Source organism: Telmatherina bonti, assembly GCF_933228915.1.
Source record: "Telmatherina bonti genome assembly, chromosome: 1".
NCBI classification, from domain to species: domain Eukaryota; kingdom Metazoa; phylum Chordata; class Actinopteri; order Atheriniformes; family Telmatherinidae; genus Telmatherina; species Telmatherina bonti.
Genome location: NC_136619.1, coordinates 41,871,501 through 41,894,967, shown reverse-complemented (window position 1 = coordinate 41,894,967; position 23,467 = coordinate 41,871,501). Strand labels below are relative to the sequence as shown.

The 23,467-nt window shown below is 45.4% G+C and overlaps 1 protein-coding gene across 1 annotated transcript in view; it reads left to right on the top strand.

The window, feature by feature from the left end:
* LOC306758213 (serine/threonine-protein kinase BRSK2-like) overlaps positions 1-18,201 on the top strand; it is a gene marked incomplete at both ends in the record, with an annotated part of 156,758 nt that extends 138,557 nt beyond the window's left edge. The window contains 8 exons of the mRNA XM_079243453.1: positions 1,374-1,434; positions 3,429-4,086; positions 4,465-4,513; positions 4,588-4,711; positions 8,321-8,501; positions 10,033-10,125; positions 12,952-12,999; positions 17,978-18,201. Of these exons, the coding sequence (XP_079099579.1) occupies positions 1,374-1,434; positions 3,429-4,086; positions 4,465-4,513; positions 4,588-4,711; positions 8,321-8,501; positions 10,033-10,125; positions 12,952-12,999; positions 17,978-18,201 (1,438 nt within the window). The remainder of the gene's footprint in view (positions 1-1,373; positions 1,435-3,428; positions 4,087-4,464; positions 4,514-4,587; positions 4,712-8,320; positions 8,502-10,032; positions 10,126-12,951; positions 13,000-17,977) is intronic.
* Positions 18,202-23,467: the final 5,266 nt, after the last annotated feature.

Sequence of the window (23,467 nt, the reverse complement as noted above, 5' to 3'; positions counted from 1 at the left end):
AGCCTCCTTCCCTACATCTTCTCCTCATCACCAGTTGGGTTTTTTCTGAGTGAAGCTCGTGGAGGATCAGGTTGTTGCAGCTGACCTTGCAGCAGGGGAACGGTTGGTGTGGAAGTCTGGAAACAGATTAGCATAAATGAACTGGCAGGATTGCAGATAAAGCGTGAACAGGATGGAAACGAGGACTTTTCTCTCACTCGGGAGTTCTGTAAAAGCGCGTCATGGTTTCCTCCAACACAAACACAACGATGAGCCAGGAATCCGTTCAGTCATTTCAAAGATCAACAAGTGATGAGAAAAGCAGGAAAATGAATGGAATAAAGCCAAGAAGACGTTTGGGATGCAGCTGAGGTGGAGGGGCTTTAGTGTGGATAGCAGGTAGATAGTAGCAGGAAGACGTGTGGAAACATGGAAACAAGTGTGTGTGTTTCAGACGTGAGAGAATGATGTGCAGATGAGAAAAGGCTTGGTCGCTGCTGATCTATGTGTTATTTCTACAAACTTCTGTTTTCTTCTCCTGGTCGTTTTTTATGGAGATAAAACTGGACTAAATATATGTATGAAGAAGAGTCTGTAGTTTTAAGGGTTAATGGAGAGACGTGTTTGCTGGTTCTGATCCTAACAGTTTAAACATCAACCTGAGATGTTTACAAAGCTCGACGTGTTCAGAAACATTTACAGCAAAAACAAAACGACTGCGATGGAAATCTGATGTAAAAGGAGCAAAACGACGAGCGTCACCGCAGGGAGCCATCATGGTTGCATCCTAAACCATCACAACAGCAGTGGAAGCTGGTTTAATGTCGCCTCAGTGTGTGTGTGTGTGTGTGTGTGTGTGTGTGTGTTTTAGTTCAAGCATATTTAATTATGATTTACTGTTTTCATTTTTAACTTCTCACCAAGTCAAATTGTCTACGGGCAATTAAATCCCAGAGTCCTGACCGACATCAGCAGGTCTGTGTGGGTTTTGGTCAAAGTACTCTGTGTGTGTGTGTGTGTGTGTGTAACGACATTTGGGTAAAACAATGAGGAGGAGGAGGAAATATGAAAAGGTAATGAGACGTAAATGAAAAATGGAAAGGCTTATGAAGAGAAGAAAAGAGAAGCGCTGATGAAAACGCTGACGCGTCTGAAGTGTTTACTCATCCTGACATGAACTCGGGACGTCGTCCGAGTTGGAGAAGTAGTCCTGTCCTCGCTCTCTTTCTTTATTCATGTCTACACATGAATAAACACATCTACACACACAGTAAAACCATCTGCTACACATGTAGTCGACAAGAAACGTCTGTCAGAAAAAAAAGCAGACGATCATCAGGAGCACCTACATGTTGTGTATCTGTGCATCCTAAACGTTGATCTTGTGTTTGTAGGTCGCGGTCAATCAGTGGAGCGTCCTCCGGTCTGTCCACCAGTCCCCTCAGCAGTCCCAGGGTAAGTGTCCGCCCCCCCCTCCCTACAACGCTTTGTATGGTTTCCCACAATGCATCACTCTGGCTGGCTCTGCTGTTACTCAGAAATCCATCCACCTCAGCCCCTCATCAGCACCACTGCCGACTTCATCTTCAGCCTGTTGGATGCAGATCCAGCCTGAGGAGAAGCTGAAACACGCCGTGACGTTTCAGGAGCTTCTCGGCGTCACGCAGAGCTCCAGATGAAGTCGGACTCGATCCATCAGAGGCTGAATGCGAACTCCCGATGAGACGCAGGGATGAATTTTCACATAGAACAGATGCAGAAACGCTGCGTTGCGACTCCGTCGTGCATTTTTCAGATCGTATCACCGTGAAGGACGCGCTGCGCACCGTGTCTTTACATAGTGATGGTTTTACTCGTCAACGCGACGATGCTACATTTCTGCTTATCAGGGGGTAAGCCTGTAGTTGCTGTTTCTGGATCAGCTGTTTAAACGGTAATGAATAAAAGGTCGCCTCGTCTCCTGCAAGAACAAGTCGACACCATTAAACCCTCAATTTACTTAAAAAAAAAAAAAAAAAAAAAAAAAAGTCAAAATGAGGATTTTACTGTCAACAGAAAAAAACAGAAACATAAAGACTTGTTTTAACTTCCCTTTAATAATACTTAATAGTTTCTAAGACATTTTGCATCATTTTATGGTAAAAACTTTGTGTGAACCAGAGTTTTGAGCAGTCTTCTGCCCCCTGGTGGCCACGTTAATACTACAGTAATGCTTTATAATGACGGTAATAAACTGTAAAAACAAAAAGTATATATCTTTATAAATAATTTTGTATTTAAATTTTGTTAATGTCCCATAATAAAGATTTGAGAATAATAAAATTAAGCGTAAAAGGATTATTGCAGGTTTCTGCCCCAAATATAGTAAATCTTGCTGTTTAAATTCTCAAATTTTCGCCCCAGTTATGTTAAAATAAATACATAAAATACAAATACAGAGTAACAGAAAATACATAAACATAAATAAATGATTATTATAATGAAAATAAAAACATAAAAATAGATTTAAAGCATGTAGGAAAATCAGATTGGTTTGATAAAAAGAAATAAATGAATACTAGTTTCGTTCTTCTTGTGTTTTTCTACGGTTGTAAATAACGTTTTTCTGCCACCAACCGCTGTTAACGCTGCACTCGGCACTGCCCCTAGTGGACTTAACAACCATGACAACATGAAGGATGGAGGTATGAGAGCAGCGACGTATGACAACGCTAGAAACAGATGGTCCTGTGTTCGTACATAAGGGAGCAGAAACTAGAACTCCAATCGGCCGGCCTCGTCTTAGATCCGCCGCTGCAGCTTGTTCAGCTCTGAACCGTCCAATCAGCGGCCTGCTCATTCATCCCACATCACGGTGCATCAGCACTGAGCATGCTCTCTGGCGGCTTTCCCTGGTGGGGGGAGAAGCTAATTGTGTTAGCTTTGAAGCTAAGTCACTTCCTGGAAATGAGGGATGCACCGAAAGTTAATTTCAGGCTCGTTTTCTGTTCCTTTCTGCATTTTTTGTTAAATATTTCTGTGTCGTCAGTGTTACTGAAGAAGCTTTACGAGACTTGTGTTTGACTCCAGAGATGTTCTGATAAATGCAGAAATGACTGGTGTGAAACGAGAATCGATCCAGAAGAGTCAGTAAAAGCATGAAAGGATGAACATGAGAGTTTCCTGGAAGCTGAATGTTGGTTCTGGTGTCGGATCTCGGTGCATCCCGGCTGTTAATGCTGCCTCCTGATTGGCTGACCACTTGGCTAATAGCATGTTCTGTTTTTCTTTCTTTCTTGCACTCGCACCACCTCCTGCCTGCTCCACTTCTCCACCCATCTGCCACGCTCCCTTTTCATGCTCTGTTTTCATTTTTTATGGGAATGAACCTTTTCCGGGCCGCCATCTTCCTCCGGCTTTCTCATTGGCTGACCCTGCTGTCATGTGTCACTGTGCATGGCCAATCACAGCCCACCCGGCGCTTTTTTATCCCGCCCCAGTCCCCAGATCTGTGTCAGTCCCCCAACTGCAGCCCCACCCACTCCCCTGATGTTCGCCTTAACGGGGTGGGGCCCCGGGGGCCCAACTCCTACCATCCAAAGATGGGGTCCCCCCTCATGCACCCCCGCACACAGACCCTCCCCGCCAAACCCAAAGCGTCTGAGAAGCCCCTGCAGACCACCAGGTCCAACCCGCTCCCCAACACAGCCCAGAGCCCCAGCACCCCCAAATCTGAGCCGTCAACACCCTGCCAGCCTCTGGCTCCCTGCATCCCTAACAGCCCCCGGGTGAGGCGCCACCCTCCCCTCACCGTCCCCCCCAAACTTTCAATCCCCCTCTCCCCAGTGCCCCCCATGTCGCCCCTGCGCCGCCTCCACCTCCACCCTGACCACAACGGCAAATCTGTCCCCATCACGCAGGTGACCCCCCACCCTTCCCCCAGAGGCAGCCCTCTCCCCACCCCTAAAGGCACCCCGGTGCACACGCCCAAGGACAGCCCGGCCGGCACGCCGAGCCCCACGCCGCCCCCCAGCCCCTCCATCGGCGGCATGCCCTGGAGGACGCGGCTCAACTCCATCAAGAACAGCTTCCTGGGCTCGCCGCGGTTCCACCGCAGGAAAATGCAAGGTAGGGGGGGGGTGAAGGAGTGTGTGGGGGGGGTGAAGGAGTGAGGGGGAGTTAAACACTACGCTTAATGATTCAGTCAGATCTAATGATCCTTATCAGCGTGAAAATGGATTCGGCGGCATGTTTATGGTCGCTCAGGGGAAAAATCCTCCTAATGACTGGATTTAGTTCCACCTGCAGCCGTTTTATCAGACAGTCTTCATCCTCGTGACGAAGAGGAGCATTCCAGGCTGAGCAAACAGTCTGGTGGCGTTTCTTCCCTCGTTGCTGCTGGAATGATGCTGCGAAGTCTCTCCACACAAGGCTGAAACGTCACGTTCCCCTGCAAGCAGCCCCTACAGCCTCTGTTTGACCTTTAACCTCCGTCTGCATCCACAGTTCCCACTCAGGAGGACATGTCCAGCCTCACGCCGGACTCCTCTCCAGAGTGAGTAACGCTACGGCACGTTGACGCTTTCATGCTGCGGTTTTCATCCCGTTGATCGCTGCGTCTCTCTGCAGACTGGCTAAGAAGTCCTGGTTCGGGAACTTCATCAACCTGGAGAAGGAGGAGCAGATCTTCATTGTGATCCGAGACAAACCTCTCAGCTCCATCAAGGCCGACATCGTGCACGCATTCCTCTCCGTAAGTCTCCTCCACGCCGACCACACAGTTTCACATCATCACGTAGAAACAGTCCAGCAGAAACTAGGCTTCTTCCTCTCATCATCCTCTTTTATTTAACCTGCTAAGTCTGCTCTTATCATGACGTGATCTGTCATTTAAACACGAAAACAGGGCGACTCGGCTCAGATTTCATGTTTTTATGCATCTCTACGGTGGCTGACAGGTTCAAACACACTTCATAGAGAAAAACAGCTGCATTTAGGAATAGAAATGCAAGCGGGAAACGCTGCATGTATAGAAGTGCGCTGCAAATCCTAAAACGTAAAGCAAAAGAAGAAACGCTGCAAATAAAGAAACAAACTGCGAATACAGAAAAGCGATGACTTTTGGGTGGGACCATGACGAGACCATGGTGGGACCATGGTGGGATCATGACGAGACCATGACGGGACCATGGTGGGATCATGACGAGACCATGACGGGACCATGGTGGGATCATGACGAGACCATGGTGGGACCATGGTGGGATCATGACGAGACCATGACGGGACCATGGTGGGACCATGATGGGACCATGGTGGGATCATGACGAGACCATGGTGGGATCATGACGGGACCATGGTGGGATCATGACGGGACCATGGTGGGACCATGACGGGACCATGGTGGGATCATGACGAGACCATGGTGGGACCATGACGGGACCATGACGGGACCATGGTGGGACCATGACGGGACCATGGTGGGATCATGACGAGACCATGGTGGGACCATGACGGGACCATGGTGGGACCATGGTGGGACCATGACGGGACCATGGTGGGACCATGGAGGGACCATGGCGGGACCATGACGGGACCATGGTGGGACCATGACGGGACCATGGCGGGACCATGGTGGGATCATGACGAGACCATGGTGGGACCATGACGGGACCATGGTGGGACCATGACGGGACCATGGTGGGATCATGACGGGACCATGGTGGGATCATGACGAGACCATGGTGGGACCATGACGGGACCATGGTGGGATCATGACGGGACCATGACGGGACCGTGGTGGGACCATGACGGGACCGTGGTGGGATCATGACGGGACCATGGTGGGATCATGACGAGACCATGGTGGGACCATGACGGGACCATGGTGGGACCATGACGGGACCATGGTGGGATCATGACGAGACCATGGTGGGATCATGACGAGACCATGGTGGGACCATGACGGGACCATGGTGGGACCATGACGGGACCATGGTGGGATCATGACGAGACCATGGTGGGACCATGACGGGACCATGACGGGACCATGGTGGGACCATGACGAGACCATGGTGGGACCATGACGAGACCATGGTGGGACCATGACGGGACCATGGTGGGATCATGACGAGACCATGGTGGGACCATGACGGGACCATGACGGGACCATGGTGGGACCATGACGGGACCATGGTGGGACCATGACGGGACCATGGTGGGACCATGGAGGGACCATGACGGGACCATGGTGGGACCATGACGGGACCATGGTGGGACCATGACGGGACCATGGCGGGACCATGACGGGACCATGGCGGGACCATGACGAGACCATGGTGGGATCATGACGGGACCATGGTGGGACCATGACGGGACCATGGTGGGACCATGACGGGACCATGGTGGGACCATGACGGGACCATGGCGGGACCATGACGGGACCATGGCGGGACCATGACGGGACCATGGCGGGACCATGACGGGACCATGACGGGACCATGGTGGGATCATGACGGGACCATGGAGGGATCATGACGGGACCATGACGGGACCATGGCGGGACCATGACGGGACCATGACGGGACCATGGTGGGATCATGACGGGACCATGACGGGACCATGACGGGACCATGGCGGGACCATGACGGGACCATGACGGGACCATGACGGGACCATGGTGGGATCATGACGGGACCATGGAGGGACCATGACGGGACCATGACGGGACCATGGTGGGATCATGACGGGACCATGACGGGATCATGACGGGACCATGGCGGGACCATGGTGGGACCATGACGGGACCATATTTTCTGTGTTTCATTTAGTAATTTATTTTAGATTAAGTGTTGTGTTAAGTGATGTGACCGACATGTGTAGGCTGTTGGAAAGTTATGAAAATACGGGACAAAATGCGTCACTTATCGGTTCAATCTGGGTCGCAACGTTTGTCTGTCAGTTAAAGGATGATTCCGTATTTTATAGGACAGGTGGCAAACAGACTATATGGTAGGAACTCTACTTGAAGTAGTTGTTTTCCTGCATACAAACTTCCTACAGAATGGTCGTTTGTCTTTCGGGTAGAAACTCGCCGGCTTCCGTTGTCAGACTGAATTTGCAGTGTTTTCTTTTTGCAGCCATTTTTCTTTATGCAGCACTTTTCTGTATTCGCAGTTCGTTTCTTTATTTGCAGCGTTTTTCTTCTTTTGTATTACGTTTAGTATTTGTAGCGCTCTTTTATACATGCAGCGTTTCCCGCTTGTATTTCTATTCCTAAATGCAGCTGTTTTTCTCTATGAAGTGCGTTTACACCAGTCAGTCATCTCAGACATCTCCGAGCTGGATACGTTGATTATAAGTAGAAACATAACGATCAGATCCGTCGTGCCGCCTGAAAGATGGAAACGGTGCAACATTTTCACTGTAAAGTCAATTTAACAAAGTTAATAGTTTAATGAAAAGTCATGTTTTATTGTTTTATGAGACAAAGTCTTTAATTATGCAAAAAGAACAAATTTCAAAATGGATAAAATAACCAAAATGGAATCTGGATTAACTGGTTAGTAAAACAGATGCATCATGTGAGTAAAGTATGATCTACAGCGTTTAATGGTTTTATTTCTCATTCAGACTGCAGAGTTACCGAGCAGAGCTTCTTTTTCTAAGAAAGGAAACAAATGTAAAACAAACAAACAGGAAGACATTCAACATGTTTAATAAAATTTAACAAACAGCTTCCAGGAAATGAAATAAAAGATCCTTAAAGACAAAACTACGGAGCAAACAGATGAAATGTCCTGCAGGATGTTTCTACAGAGAAATAAGATCATTCACTCAAACTTGTACAAATATGATTTTCTTTCACAGTTCAATGTTTCTGTTAAAAGTTTAATTTGCAGTTATTTTTACCAACTTGGGTCCTTCAGTGCAGTGTTATCCAACCACTGTGCTGTGGGAGATCATCAGTTATGCCACGAGAAATTATCCAATTTCACCTCATTGGTCTGAAAAGCAGCTCTGTGCTCATTTAGCCTCGGTGCAGGTGAAAGATCATAAAATCCCTTTTTTCTTGTGTTCCGATTTCTTTTCAAGACACTTTGACAAGATGGACTTCATATTAATAATATAGAAAATTGTTCGTGGTGTGCCTTGGGAGTGTTCCAGTGGGAGAAAGTGTACCTTGCCTCAAAAAAGATTGAAAACCACTGCTTTAGCGGACCAGCTGGGGCCCCCAGGCCTCATGTTTGACACCTGAGCTGGACTCATGTCTGCGTGATCCCTGCTTCACGCTCATCAGACGCTGCAGAACGTCGGGACACATTAAAACGCAGCACATCCATCACGCCGTCTCCTTCCTCCCCAGATTCCCAGTCTGAGCCACAGCGTCATCTCTCAGACCAGTTTCCGAGCAGAGTACAAATCCACGGCCGGCCCCACAGTTTTCCAGAAGCCCGTCAAGTTCCAGGTGGACATCACGTACACGGAGAGCACCAGCGCCACCAAGGACAACGGCATCTACTCAGTCACCTTCACGCTGCTCTCAGGTAACACACACACACACACACACACACACACACACACAGGACCTTTAATTCTGCTACTAGCATCCTGTGTTCTACTGGATCTAATGAATCCTGACTTTTCCATCAAGAGCAATGTCCAAAACGTCCCGTTAGGAACCGCATCTAGCCGTTTTACCGGCCGTTTCCAGCTGCACACGGTAAAATGTTCTCTAATGACAGACTGGAAATCCTTCCATATCAGTTAAACATGTTTTTACTATTTCCACGATTCCCTGTTCACTCTGCTGTAGACGTCTTTTCCTCTTTCTGGAGATAAACAGCTGATTTGGACCGATGTGCACCTGAAGACGCCCCGACGTTCGCACCCAGAATAATCAGCCCACCACATCTACGACAATCTGCAGTCCTGAAACTCGAGCCAAATACTCCAAAACGCCGGCAGCACATGGCTCCCTGCTGGCAGCCAATGAGTTAACGCTCCAACAGAGTTGATGTGTGGAATCGTACGAACACGTCTCACATTAGAGGCGTCAGAGTTAACATGTTGATGCAAAGCTATTTATCTGAATTGATGTTATTTTCCGACTTTGAATCTCTGCCTTGAGGACATTTAATGTCGCCGTTTCACGTATCACGTGCGTTTCCAGAGCCGTAGCGTCCAGCAGCGCCACAAGGCGTGTTGTGAACCGTCGCATCAGAAAACAGTAAAGTTGTTCAAGTTCATTCTAAAGTGTAGAAAAAGTCAAAGACTGTGTCCCAATGTCTCATTCTGACTCGTTCTGTTGGCGATTTGGACACGAAGCCGACTGTTTTCTCCTCCTCGCAGATCACGTGCCTACCGACTGTCTCCACGGCAACCAACACACGTCGCTCCAAATTGAATCCAAACTCATGAGAACATTTTATTTTCTTCTATTTTCTGTCTTTGTTGCATATTTATTCAACAGTTAATATAAAATTAATTTTCCGTGTTTTTTTTTCTTAACCTGCTTCGACGTCCATGTCACTTTGATCTCCTGCTGCAATGCATTGTGGTATATATTGACTGTAAAGACTGCTGCTCCTACAGCAGGTTTTAAACATCTTCCTGCTCCAACACACCTGAATGAAATCAGATGGAGCTCACAAGCCTTTAGCATGACGACTTGGAGAGGGATGCGTGGAAAATCTGTCCTTGTAGGACCAAACCGTCCCCAACTCGGGTCCTGCAGGTTTCCCTGCAGCAACGCCTAAAGAACGGGTCATTAAACTGTCGGGGATCCGTTTTATTTTAATCAGGCGTTGCAGGAGGGAAACCTGCAGCGCTCCAGCTTGGCGATCCCAGAAATACGTCTTAAAACGCCTCTTTAGGGACCAGTTCTCATCTGCAGCGACATAAACGTAGAAGAGATTCTATTAAATGTTAATTTCATGAACGTAGGAAAACTTTTCACGACAAGTAAAAATGTTTCGCGGAAAGTTTGGACTGAAACTGAACGAGTCATCAAACCGTTTGTTACGTCATCAACGCTTTGTCCGATCGCCACTGAGCTTCTGGCCGCTCTGCTTCCAGGTCCCAGCCGGCGTTTCAAGCGCGTGGTGGAGACCATCCAGGCGCAGCTGCTCAGCTCCAACGATCAGCCCGGCATCCAGCCGCAGATCTCCGGTAAGTCATGTCGCCTCCCGGCATCGCTGCCACACCCACGGCCCTCCGTCCTCTGGCCCGGATCGGCTCGGCACCCTGCTTTTAGCACACGGCATCTCCACGTGCATGGCCCTGCCACAATCCACGGCGTGCACGCCCACACGCACAGGGCACTGATGTTAGCGAGCCACGGCGGCGACCACCGCCAGTGTCTGTGCATCAAGCTAATCTCCCTCCACAGAGACGCACACACGGCCAGGATGGTGTATGTTTGCGTGTAGATCGGCTGTTTCTGCGGAGAGGGCGGCGTCGGGCGTCGCCAGGAGTTCCGGCTGCCTGTAAAGATGAATTTAAGAGAAGAAGAAGAAAAGAAAGAGCAGCTGTCCTCCGGGTGTCTTTGTTAGTTCTGTTGGTGTGGCGCTGTCGTCTTCCTCCCGTCATGTGTGTGTGTGCTCATTTCCTTGATAATGGTCCCCTCTGGTGGTGAAGCCGAGTAACACACACACACACACACACACACACACAGATCCAGACGGGAACTGTTATCAGTGTGTGGATGTGGCGACGACCCACGTCTGTCTGTCTGTCTGGCCGGCCTGCCTCTCCATCCCACCCCGCTTCTCATCCACAGCTTCACGTTAACGCCTCGCATGCTGGACCAGAACCGCACACGGCTCCGCCGAGCTGGCCTCCGGGTCCGATCGGTCGGGGTCCGTTTGGCTCGGTTCTGGGAGATCCACCATCCACACGCAGTAACACAGCCGATGTTTAAAGCATGATTTAATGTGCATGTGTCTGCTGCGATGTGCCGACAGCTTTACAGACACGGAGGTTGAGCCTCCTTCCATCGACCTCCCAGGTCAGCATGCAAACGTCTCCGGTCACAAGATGACACACATCGCTCACGCATGCTCCCAGAGTTTATCTGCATTAGAGTTTCTCTCTGAATGCAGATTATGTTTTACATCAGGGTGAAATGTTTCACACAGAAGCAGATTTAAAGATGCAGAATCGTGAGAGATCGACAGGAGTCTCTCTAACATGTTCCAGAAGCCTCTGAAACATCTTTAAACCAGTAGTAAACATGGTGTGCACCAGTGCTTATCTATCTATAGACCTGATGCCTCTCAGATTTCATGTCCACAGACAGAGAACTGGTTTTGTCTAGAGATGAAAGGAGCTGCATGACCAGTGGCAGGTTTCCAGTTAGCATCAATCCAGGCTAGGACTGGGCGATATGACGATATGTATCCTCTGGATGATAGAAAATGTTTCATATGAAACTATCGTTTACGCCACTATAAGCTGCTTTACTGCAGTATTTACGGCATGAACACTGCAATACATAAAACAAACATGTAGGAAGACGGTAGCAGACGTGTTTCAGAGGATAATTCACTAAAAGATGAGCAGCCAACCCAAACTGATGAGCTTGTTCCTAAAAGAGGGAAATTTCTGTCTGGATGCGGTTTGGAAATAAAAAGACCGACATGGAACCGACAACAGACTAGCTCACAGTCCCAACAACAGACTCCGACACAACTAACTCATTTTATCACCTGCGCAGGAATCAGGATAAAGAACACAGAATAAAGAATAGAGACAACGAGTAAAAGCAGCAAAAGCAGCGTCAAGTGGAGACGAAAGCTCATAATAAACTCCAGACCAAACCCTGCAGCAGGTATTTACCTGTGGAACGTCATACGGCCATAGTTCCCCCAGATGGAAGGAGATCACTGCTGCCGTTGCCTAGCAACATCTGATACATAATTGATGACTGACACAACATTACACAGTTTATATGGTTATCATAATATGAGATTCAGGTCGTATCGCCCAGCCCTACATCCAGGCTGCTCGCTGGCGTTTCTACATGATTTCTCTCCTCTTACACCAGAACAGTCCAGCCTACCAGCTCTGCATTCTTCTCACTGTCTGAGGAGTAAAAAGCAGGTGCCATGAAGTAGAAGTCCGTCCAGAAGCTGTTCGGAACCAGCTGAGTGTAATCAGCCCAGGTAGACGAGCCTGTTGGTGAAAACACCTGTTCTAAATGTACAGGTAGATCCACTGCATGGCTCCTGGATTATACGACTCTGTGGAGATTTACATGGAGGCTTTCTGACCTTCTCGGGTCGTTGCGAGCACGCGCATCATGTGTGCATAAATTACAAAAATCATCTGTAGGTTCTGATGAATCAAACTCAGCCGTTTCCAGGACAGTTTGTGTGGAAACGAAGCATCTCCTGCATCATCAGCAGCAGGATTTACACCTCCGTCTCTAATTCCTCATAAATACAGTAAATTTTCATTCAGACATAACCACCATGATGTGGTGTTTCTCTCAGAACCACCAGTCCTATGAAAACATTTCCATGAAACATGAAATGTTTGTTTGAGACATGAGAAAAGGCTCGGTCGCTGCTGATCCATGTGTTATTTCTACAAACCGCTGGTTGCTCTTTATGCTGCTTCATACATTTTACATCATTTTATCCTCAGAATCTGAAACATCACGTCTGCATGATGACTGGGGTTAAAATGTTCAGGTTGTTAAAAATGTCTTTAAGGGCTTTAAGGGTTAATATTTGGGGAGGAAAGCGATGAGAAGAAGAATGAGCAGGCAGCGCCCCCTGTTGGCTAAAATGAACAGACTGAGCTGTGAGCCAGTAAAACTCCACAGCATCACGTTGTGGCTCATAAATACCAAACGGAACCGAACTCTGCTCATTTCTCTCTGAATGTATTTACGTTAAGGGTTTGGATGAGCAGAGACACTGCTGGTGTCAAACCGAACGGGAGTGTGAGATGTTTAGCGACCTACCTTCTGACACTCTGCTTTGCTCTCAGATGGCTCGCAGCGCTCGGCTTCTTTGCCCAGTAAATCCTCCAAACGTGGTAAGACCCAGAGCAAACTGGGACAGAAAACACCAGCATAACTGGCTTTTTAACACACACCACCAACGTCCTGGAGGCCTGGCACCAGCACAACCTGTCTGCACTAACACACGTGTGGTTGATGTGTGGGCTGCAGATGAGATGAATTCATCGAGTCATTTAAAGGTTAAATTCAGGTTTACAGTGTAAATTATAATCCCATCATTCATTAGTAAACCAGACTTAAACTGGAATTATAGTTCAGTTCATAGACTGTATATAAAAGATGGACGGAGCCTCTGGCAGTTAAAAGTGAAGCTTATGCGGAAGTGCATAAAACTGCAGTTCCCCCTTCATCCACTAGGGGCTGCAAAACAGTGCATTCGCAAAAATCCATTTTTAGGTTTAATAGTTCAGGTTTACCTTCATGACAACTGTGGGGGGAGTGAATTTTTTTCTAACTCGCTCGTTTAAAAGTAATTTAATCTCGAAGTTCGGCATATTTAGGGGTGTGTCCTTTTGATTGACAGGTACCCGATCTCCTGCTTTAAATAAGAAGAACGTAGAACAACCGCGGTTTTTAGCCGGTTAACAACATGACTTAGCTTACCTCTGTTAGCTGGTTAGCTCCTGTTATCGCCGGGTTAGCTCGGTTAGCTCTTAGCTACAGAAAGCTCAGAGTTCGCTTGATGTCAATCATCCACCATGATGCTCACAACCCCCCCCCCCCCCCCCGTCAGCTCCACCTCTTTGCCCATATTTGTATTTTCCGGGCGAGACGACGCGCATGCCCCTGCCAAGATGGGGATGGTAGGAACTGCCCACCGAGCTTCATTTCAGCATTTCTTTATCATAACAATGATTCGCTGTAATAATGTTTTTCATGGCTACAACCCAGAAAAACTCAACTCTGCTGCTCATCACACATTTTCCATACGACTCTAGTTCATCTAAAAGCAAACCGTTTAATACACAAATCATTGTTAAAACAAAGAATTCATCCACCAAAACCCTTTATTTACTAACTTTTTGCTGCGTTTTTCTAAAATAATCTTATTTTTTCCCCCTCCAGGAAGTAACGATCACATCACACAGGGTAAAGATTTAATACTGCGCTCAAAGTATCAGTTAACCCTTCGCTAAGCACAGCCCAACATGGCTACTGTCGCTTTGCCTGGCAAACTTTTACTAAACATGGATTTTAAGATATTTAAAAGGCAACAACTTAGATTTCTGGAGTAAAAGTTGGGAAATAGAGAGAAGCAGAAGGCAGGATGAGAAACATTTGTTGGTGGAGCAACGTTTTCAAAGAAGACTTAAAACTCGGCGTGAAGGCTCATACCGCAGGACTCTGCCTCGTTTGGCCTGTTCGGGTACGGAACAACGTTTTAGCATATTTCAAGCTAATGGTAGTGTATGACTTCCTACAGATGCTGCTGAAAGTTTGGCAACCAGCGTTAATCTCAAGCGCTAAACAACTTTTTTTTTAACTGTCAAAACACTACTAACTTCCAGTTAGCATTCTGCTAGCCTTGTTGCCAAGAATTGTTTGCTAGCTAGCGTTAGCAACATAGTAAACTGTTATCTTTGACAGATTCAGCTGCAAGTGATTGATCATATTATTCATGTTTAGCATGTCTTCAATAAATCACCCAAACCCATGCACCGTACGGGAAGGGAAAGCTTGCCAGACCCTTTACCGTAGCTAACGCAAGATTGGTCTGTGGCGCTTTGAGGACAGGACTTAGAGAAGGGTCAGTTGATAAACTTTTTTTTCATAGAACATCGTAAGAAAATCACCAAGATGGAGTTAACATACAGATCTGCTGCAAATACTGGAAAATCAGATTTAGCATTTTGATAAATGAATATTTTACACCATTTTAAAAAAAAAAATCAGGAATTTAGCATCATAATTTAAAAAAAAAAAAACAAAAAACACCAAAATCCTGGAGGGACTTTTTCTGAAAAAAGAAATGTTATTTTTTCCCCACAAAATAATAAATCATTAAATGTTCATTACTGCAGCAGTAAAACTGATTTTTGATTAAGACAAAAAAAAAAAACAACCTACAAAAAAAATTAATTTTACCTAAAATATTCCAGGATTTGACTTGATAAATGACGATAAATGACTTGAAAAGAGGAATTCGTGTGTGTGAATCCTTCGCATGTGTTTGCTTCACACTGGGTTTTTCACATGTTCCATGTTTAAAAATCACCGGAAACTTCTGACACTAACGGGTCTGTTGTTAGAGGAGGTGAACGGTAAGTCCTCCTGAGGAGCACATGTCCATAACCATCTGAGCAGAGATGTTCTCCCACCGAAGGACACGCTGTTCCAACACTAACTCTGAGATGACTGTGTGTGTATTAACGTGTGTACCGTGCTGCATGTTTGATTCATCATGACTGATAAAAACTGACCTGAAGAATTTTGAAGAGATGGATGTTAACATGATGGAGGGTTAACAGGAGCTTTGGAAGACATTCTCTGGGAATAAAGAGGAAAAGTTATCTGATAAACTGGAATCTACAGATCCAGTTATACTGGTGTGTCTTTACTGGGCTAGAAACATAAGCTTTAAAACTATAATTTATCCATTCTTAGAAGATTTCCGGCCAGTCCGTGAGCCGGTTTTCCCCTTCGTGGTCAGTGATGGTTTCAGGTGATGTTGTCCAGGTGGTTTCGTCTGCTTTGGTAAGCTGGATCTTTTCCCACTGAATCAAACCAAGCCTCCAGGACTATCCTGGCGTGAAGGGACCCTTAAGGTCTTTACGTACATAAATCATTTCAAGGTTCTCTTTTCAGCATGTTTCCACGCAAAACTTTGATATAAGCTTTTACATGACAACAGAATGACAACTAATGCATTAAGGACCAGAAACGATGCAGTACACATGCCAGGCCTCTAGTGGGTAGTAAAACTTTACCAACATGCCCATGTATGCACCGTATCCACAGGAACACAACCAGTATGTTACATGCTAGGAGCTAGTTGCTCCGATTTGTCGCTACATTATAACACGACATGGAGGTCCGCCATCGTGCTTCCCGCAGCTCTGAGTGCAGAAAAGCAAGACTATGTGAAAGACATCACCGTCGCCCAAAGAGGCTGATTCCAGCTTACGCAGACAGGACTCGCATCAAGTTGCAAGATTTCACTCAGAAGGCTGCTGTCAGATCTTTGCAGTTTTTAATTCACCCAAAACTCTGTAACCATGGAAACGACTGGACAGAACGGAGCAAAACTTTTCCATTTTACTGTCTCAGCGTTGCAACACAAATGTCACTGCCTTCATACTTTACATAAACGCGGTTGTTAGCCAGTACCTCCACTAGGGGGCAGAGTTCAAAGGTCATCTCCGAGTTTGGACGTCAGCAAGCGTATCAGCCAGACTTCTCAATGCTGCCCCCATGGTTCCCAGTGGGGCCGCTACGTTTGTTCCATCACGGTACGCATCCGTAAGCTTTCTGAAAACAGAAGACTCCGTACTTCTCTTTTGCATAAATTGGACTTTAAGACAGGACATTTATGAACATTAAAGGCAAATTTGGGCTCTACGATAAACTTATTTTTTAAACCTCTCCTTGAAAATTGCATAATGAAACGTGTGTTGTCAAAGTTAAAAGAAAATGAGTTAAGATGTGTAAATATCAGTTAAAGATAAGCGGAACAGAGAAAGGACATGTTCACATCAGCCTTTTTTTTATCCGAATCCGAGTCCAAGTTCGTTTGCTTGAAAAGTCACTTCGTTTGCAGAAATGTGAATCCACCAAACAAATTCTGATATAAGAAGCGGACTCAGTCTCCCTACAAACGCAGGTCTCTGTCTGTTTCAAGCGGACCAAATACCAGAAGCGGACTACAAAAAAAGTCACTTCCTGCATGTGGCGTAGCATTGCATTGTGGGTAATTACATAGCGACAGCGCTAAGGGTCCTCTGCCTCGCCTGGTGTTCATACTGCATCCATTGTTGCAGTGGATTTCTGCAGTATACTTGCATAAGACAATAAAAACCCAAAACAGCCATAGTTTGGTCTCCATGTTTAACTCACAGGTCATGTCCTCTCTTTTGCTAAATACTAGTGCAGCGCCACCTCTGGTGGGAACGGGGATATATTATTCTAATGGTTTGGCTGGTTTGACCAACGTGAACACAATCTCGGTCTGAATGGATACACCCCCCACAACTGAGCCAAGTCCCCAATCAGACCGAATCTAGCGGACTGTCCTGATGTAAATGCACCCTAAGGCAGGGATCTCTAGATCTGGTCCTCGGAGGCTGGAGTCCTGCAGGTATTGAACATTTCCCTACGGAAACACCTGATTAAAATCAAACTGATCTCTTTATGTTGTTGTTCTGCACAAGTCTGCAATGACCCATTTATCGGAAACACGTGCGTTGCTGCAGGGAAACATCCAGTACCTGCAGGATAATGGACTGGGATTGGAGATCCCTGCAATAAGAGGTTTTAGTCCAGACAGTTCAGGCAGAGTCTCCAACATGGACATCTAGGCCCAGATGGAGGACACCAGGTCTTTTTTTAAGGATAATAGATTCATGTAAATTTCTTAAAAATCTTCACGTGACAGTTTTTAGAGCAAACTGAACCTACTGTGGCGCAGTAGCTCCGTCCAGTGAATTTCTGGCCCTGACTAATACCTAAAATGTCTTCCAGAGCTTCTGCTAGTCCTTCATCCTGCAGGGGAAACTGAGACTTGGAAGCAAATGCTGACTTCACATTGGCAGAAACATTTAAAATAAAAAAAATAAAAAAAAGTCTCTTTTGGGAAGAGACCTGGTTTTGTATGCACTTCTACGGCCTCAGATCCAAACCTAACTCCCACATTTCACATGGTCTCCTTTTCCCCTGCTCCCGTCCTCTCACCTCATCCCGTCCTCCTCCTTTCCTCGCGTTAAGCTCATTGCTCATCTGTTGTTTGTTCTCTCTCTCTTTGTGTTCTGTTCTTTTCTTTTCTTCCCATCTGTGTAGGCAGCCCGTTGAGTAACTTCTTTGACGTAATTAAACAGCTTTTTTCAGACGAGAAGAACGTCCAAGAGTCGCACTCCCCCGGCGCCCCCACGACGCCTAGCTCCCCCACCAAGCATGCCCCCAGCAGCAAGCCCAACCAGCCCCCGCCCAATGACTCTAAATGTCCCCCCGGCAAAGACAAAACAAAGATGGCGGCCGGCAACAGGACACAGGAACATCCTTAAGGAGCGGTAGCGGTGCATGACTAGACGAGAGGCGGTAATCAGGTCATTAAGCAGAAGACGGCTGCTAACGTTTCCCTTTAGTTCACAAAGCTAACAAACAAATAGACTTTTTGCCTATAAATTTTGTATCCTGGGAATGGCTCTGAGTTTAAAGTTGATCAATATTTTACTATAAGTAGCAGATGTAGCTTTGCCGTCCCTACCTTTGTGTCCCTCTCCGTGTCCTCGGGGGTCTTTGAGTAGGTTTGTGTCCTCCTCACATGTGTGATGGCTTGACTTGTCTCCACCAGGGATCATCCATAATACCTATTAACCTCGCCGGCTCCTCCACCGCCAACAACCACCAGAGTCCCAACCTGAGGAAAAGAGACAAGATGACCCCTTCCCTGCCCCCCGACCCACTCCAACCCACCCCCCATCCCCCTATTCGAGTCCTTTTCTGGCCACTTCGCCCCTCCGAAGCAGACCAGCCATCTCAGAAGAGTCAGAAAAAAGAAATTAGCCTTAAGACAGTGATGTTTGTCAACCTACCCGTTCGCTTTCTTCCATATATCCCACATGTACATAAAAAGGAAGAAAAACTCCAAGAAATAAACTTCTAAAGTCGGATGTAATGGCTTGAACCGGAGCCGGCAGAAGGAAGCGGAGGCGGATGGAGGGACAAACTCTGGCTGGATTGTAACGGTCTTCGAAGATAACAGAATTTCTGTAACTCTTCTTTGAGGCTGCCCGTGGGTTGGGGGGCGGGGAGGGGTTGGCAATACTATATGAATGAATGATCTATTCTGTTGTACATACTAAATAATGCTCTATGTACAAAAAATGTAGTTGTGACATTACGTTTCAAAGTTGTTGCCATATTTTTGTTTTGTATTCCTGTACGAGCGCGGTCACACCAGCATCTCAAATGGCCAACTTCTATCATTTATACCAACCGCAGACAAGGAACCTGCTGTAATGTGAAAATTTCTGCATTTTTAAAAGCACTTATCAAGAAAAAATAAGCTTTTTTTCCATTTTCGCTCCTCTTGACTCGATACTGAACAGTAAATCAGCTTACATATAAATTTGTTTCCGTCTCTGATCAGTTCCACTGTTCTGATCAGGTATCTTCAATCCTTCCACAAATATTTAACAGAATGTCAGTTAATAAAGTAGCGCTAAGTGCATGATGACTGAGCTTTAGGAACATTTACTAATTACTGAATCATCGTTTTAGACAGACTCTGGTGGACAGGATATTTATTGTCTAAGTTCTCGTAAACATCTGAACTTTACATCAGGGTCATGGACAGCATTGTTTTTTTTTCTAAATCTAGGCCAGTAGCAACCCAGCTAATAAGCTTACCAACCAGCTTGAGAGTATTTTACATACTTCAGTAACTTTTAGTGTAAGTATTAAAATAAACTAATAAAACCAAGTGGTGCCAAATAAAGCAAGAAGAGGCAGATTTTTTTTTAATTTTTTTTAAGACTTCTAAAGTTAGCAGCAGTAGGTTCTGACCATAGACTATATATTAGAAATGGACGCAGCCACAAGCCTGTCAACTCATCATTTCAGTTGTTTAAACTAGAAATTAAATTAATTTGTTTTATTAACAAGGCAAAAATCAATAGCTTCCTTTCAGATAGTGACTGTATGATGCCGTCCACTGCTAAAACATCCTGTTTATTCATTCATTCATCATCCAAATCACTTATTCCAGTGAAGGGTCGCAGGAAAGCAGGAGTTCATCCCAGCAGTCTTTGGGCGAAGGGCGGGGTACACCCTGGACAGCTCGCCAGTCCATCGCAGGATATCCTGTTTAGTTGTAAAGTTATTTAAAAATTAGATTTTAAAACTGATATTAAAAAGTAAAGATGCACCGATCCACTTTTTGGGAGTTCCTATCCGATACATATATTTGATATTTGCAGATACCAAACCTGTTCATGTGAACATTGTTGTGACTGGTTATTATTGCTGTTATAACTGTAAGATTTCATTAGGTTGTAATAAATTACCCATCCTTTCTGAAGTTACCTCACCAACATAAACATAGTATCATTACAGATCTAACAATTTCAATACGTTTTATTCTGATTTGGCTTGGATTTGGTTTTGAAACAAAGACCTAGCTTTTAGTGGAACAAAAAATGTCACATTTTAAGATTCAAGGCACTTATTTCTTTTGAAACATGTCTGAAGCATGTCATTAAACACATCTGCGCTAGCTTGACTAGTGTAGCATCGGAACACTTATTTTAAGTGCGAATGCACACATGGTATTGGTGCATCCCGATGAAAAAAAGAATCAAGATGTTAGAATATTTACAGAGTTCGTAAACATTTAGTGGTTTCCTCTGCATTTCTTTACAAACAGGCTTGTCGCTGCAGCAGCAGGAGTCGCCCCCTGCAGGCCGGCACGTAGAACGCAGGTGTTTGTGTTTGCCTCTTTAAAATCATTCAGTTTCAGCAGATTTTTAAGCTCCGGATGACTCAGCTGAAATCTGTCGGGCCACGTTCTGGTGTGACCAGGCCTCTTTGAAGATTTTTTGCACTTAACAAGGTTTGGGTTCATTTGTCATTGTTGTTGTTAAGGTTCTTTTGTATTATCTGCAGGTCTCAGACAATATTGAACTGCCATGTATATTTTTGTATTTTCTCATTTATTTAATCACTTATTTATATGAAAGATGTAGAGAATGTTCTCAATGTCAATTATTTAAGGTTATTTTTGTCATGTTTAAGTTATTCTTGAAACATTTGTGAGCTTGATCCATTACACCTTTTATTTTTTGTTTTTTTTAAGAGAAAGATTTTGTAATATACATTTGGAAAAATGATTTGCTGTAATTTAAGAATGTAGATTTAGCCTCTTTGAGAGGAAAAACCCTTTGTTGATAACTGTCAGCTCCTTCCTCCCTGTGCGACTAAGAGCTCAGCGAACATTCATTCTGTAAATAAGCCGTTTACTGACAAGCTTATTTAAAAACAAGGGGGTTCCTACTCTTAGCTTTGACCTCGTACGCTTGTTTGCATGTTCAGCATTCGTCTTTTCTTTGCATGTCGTCGTTGGAATTGTTCTGATCTTCCCTTTTCACACTTATGTATTTAAGTTAAGGTGCTTCTGCATTCATTTGCCTTTATTTTTATTATTTATTTTAATTTTCTTCACCTGCCTTTCCCCCCTTTTGATTACTGTGCGCACACAGTAACCGTGCAATGCATCATCCTCATTCTCTCAGAGAGGGACCTCATTGGTGATCAGGTCGCCCACCTGGACCAGCTGGGTGGGCGTTGGGATATCGGAGAGAAAAATCAAAGCAATACCTTTCATTGTTGGCTTTCCTCCTTTTTCTACTGTGGGAATCCAGAGCACACAGAACCGCCTCGGAGCGCTGAGCAGGATGACCACTGGCAATGTATTCCCTTGTGATGTTACTGTGAACAACTTTAATGCTAAAGGAATAAATCTGTTGACTTTGGAAAGGTTTGTATGATTCTGGTCATTTTTTTTATCCTCGTCTTCACATCATGGATGTGGCTGCTGTGGAAAGCGAGCATTTAAAAAGCCGTTTGTATTTTAAAACTACTCGTAGACAAACTAAACCACCAGGCTAATACGGCTACGCAGTAGTCAGATGTAGTTTTAAAAAAGAAAATAATGGTGAAAGTACTGGAAGATCATTTTTACGATTGTCAATTATTATGAAAAACGTTAAATATGTAAAGTTACATCCTTACAGGTCTGTAACTCTGATGACGCTAACATGCTAATGCAAAGAGACAAATCTGCAATAAACGTTTATTTTTGCTCTCAGGCAACATAAAAAATGTAAATTTGATATATTTTTTAAAATATATGGAAAGATTTACTTAAAAAGATTTCAGTCTCTTCCTCCGCCCACACACACCTCGCCATCTTTACCTGAAATGATGGTCATGTGAATCGACGTCACGCCAGGTGATGGAAAAGGTTTTTCCATCGCACTTTAGTGATGTACGTCTACACAGACACGTTTGAAAACCACCTCACGAGAGCGTGAAGTTTTAGCGACGTTTGAAAGGTTTTCCGAAATGTTGGTGTTTTCATTGCAATATTTAGGTTTTGCGTGATTCCAGGTGCGGTGCGTAGACGGCTCGTGTCTACATGTGTATTTATGTCTGCAGCCGGACGAGTCTGTAGGTTACTTTATGTATGAAAGTAGTTTTTCACGTCTCTTAAACTGAAACATGAACATTTACAACCTGCAGTGCAACAACACTGTGGCCATGTTGATTTCTGCAAAACTCTCTGCAGCTTCAGGTCCAGTCTCTCGTTTCACGCCAAACTTACCGAGGCAACAAAGTTGTTTATCACAGTGAGATGCAGCCGTGCACGCTCTAACACCAGTAAAACATCACAGGAAGAAACTAATAAAAATAATGAAGAATGCTGCAGAAATTCTCATTCAACGGATGAATTCTGATATTATGCTGTTTCTGTCTTTTCGACATCTCCGACTCGTGTTTATAACAAGCCTGCGTTCTGCCAATAGACTGTACATGAAAGATGGACGGAGCCTCCGGTGGTTAAAAGTGAAGCCTATGCGGAAGTGTATAAAACTGCAGTTCCCCAGTTAGGTCTTAGCTACAGAAAGCTCAGAGTTCGCTCGATGTCAATCATCCACTATGACACCCCCAGCCCCCCTCTCAGCTCCACCTCTTTGCCCATATTTGTATTTTCCGGGCGAGACGACACGCATGCCCCTGCCAAGATGGCGATGGTAGGAACTGCCCACCGAGCTTCAATTCAGCTCTTCAGAAACCTACGGGTGGCGTCACGGAGGCTCCGCCCATTTTTATATATACAGTCTATGGTTCTGCCACGTTGGATCTTAATGTTAAATATAATTGTAGAAAACTGTTGAGCTACGTTGTGATCAAACGTCTCAAATGTCATTGTCGTACGCAGTGTTACGGGTACGGTTAGCCGCCGGGGTTCCTGACCTGCAAGGGGCTCTTTCAGTAAAACATTTAATTTCTGGATCTGCTGCTTTATGAGACCTTGAAGCGTTTGTGTTTCCACGCCGACATCGCGGCTGCCTGGCAGAATGACGGCGACGTTGTCGATAAATGTTTAATCCTCTAGCAGCAGTTTTTCCACGTCGGGTCCAAAGATGAAAACGTGACAGATCTGTTTGGTGAACATTGAACGTCACGTGGCCAAACGTTTCCAGACCGTCTGCTAAAGGCACAGCTGGCAGGAAAATTACAACATTTCACTGATCAAGGTTGATCTGA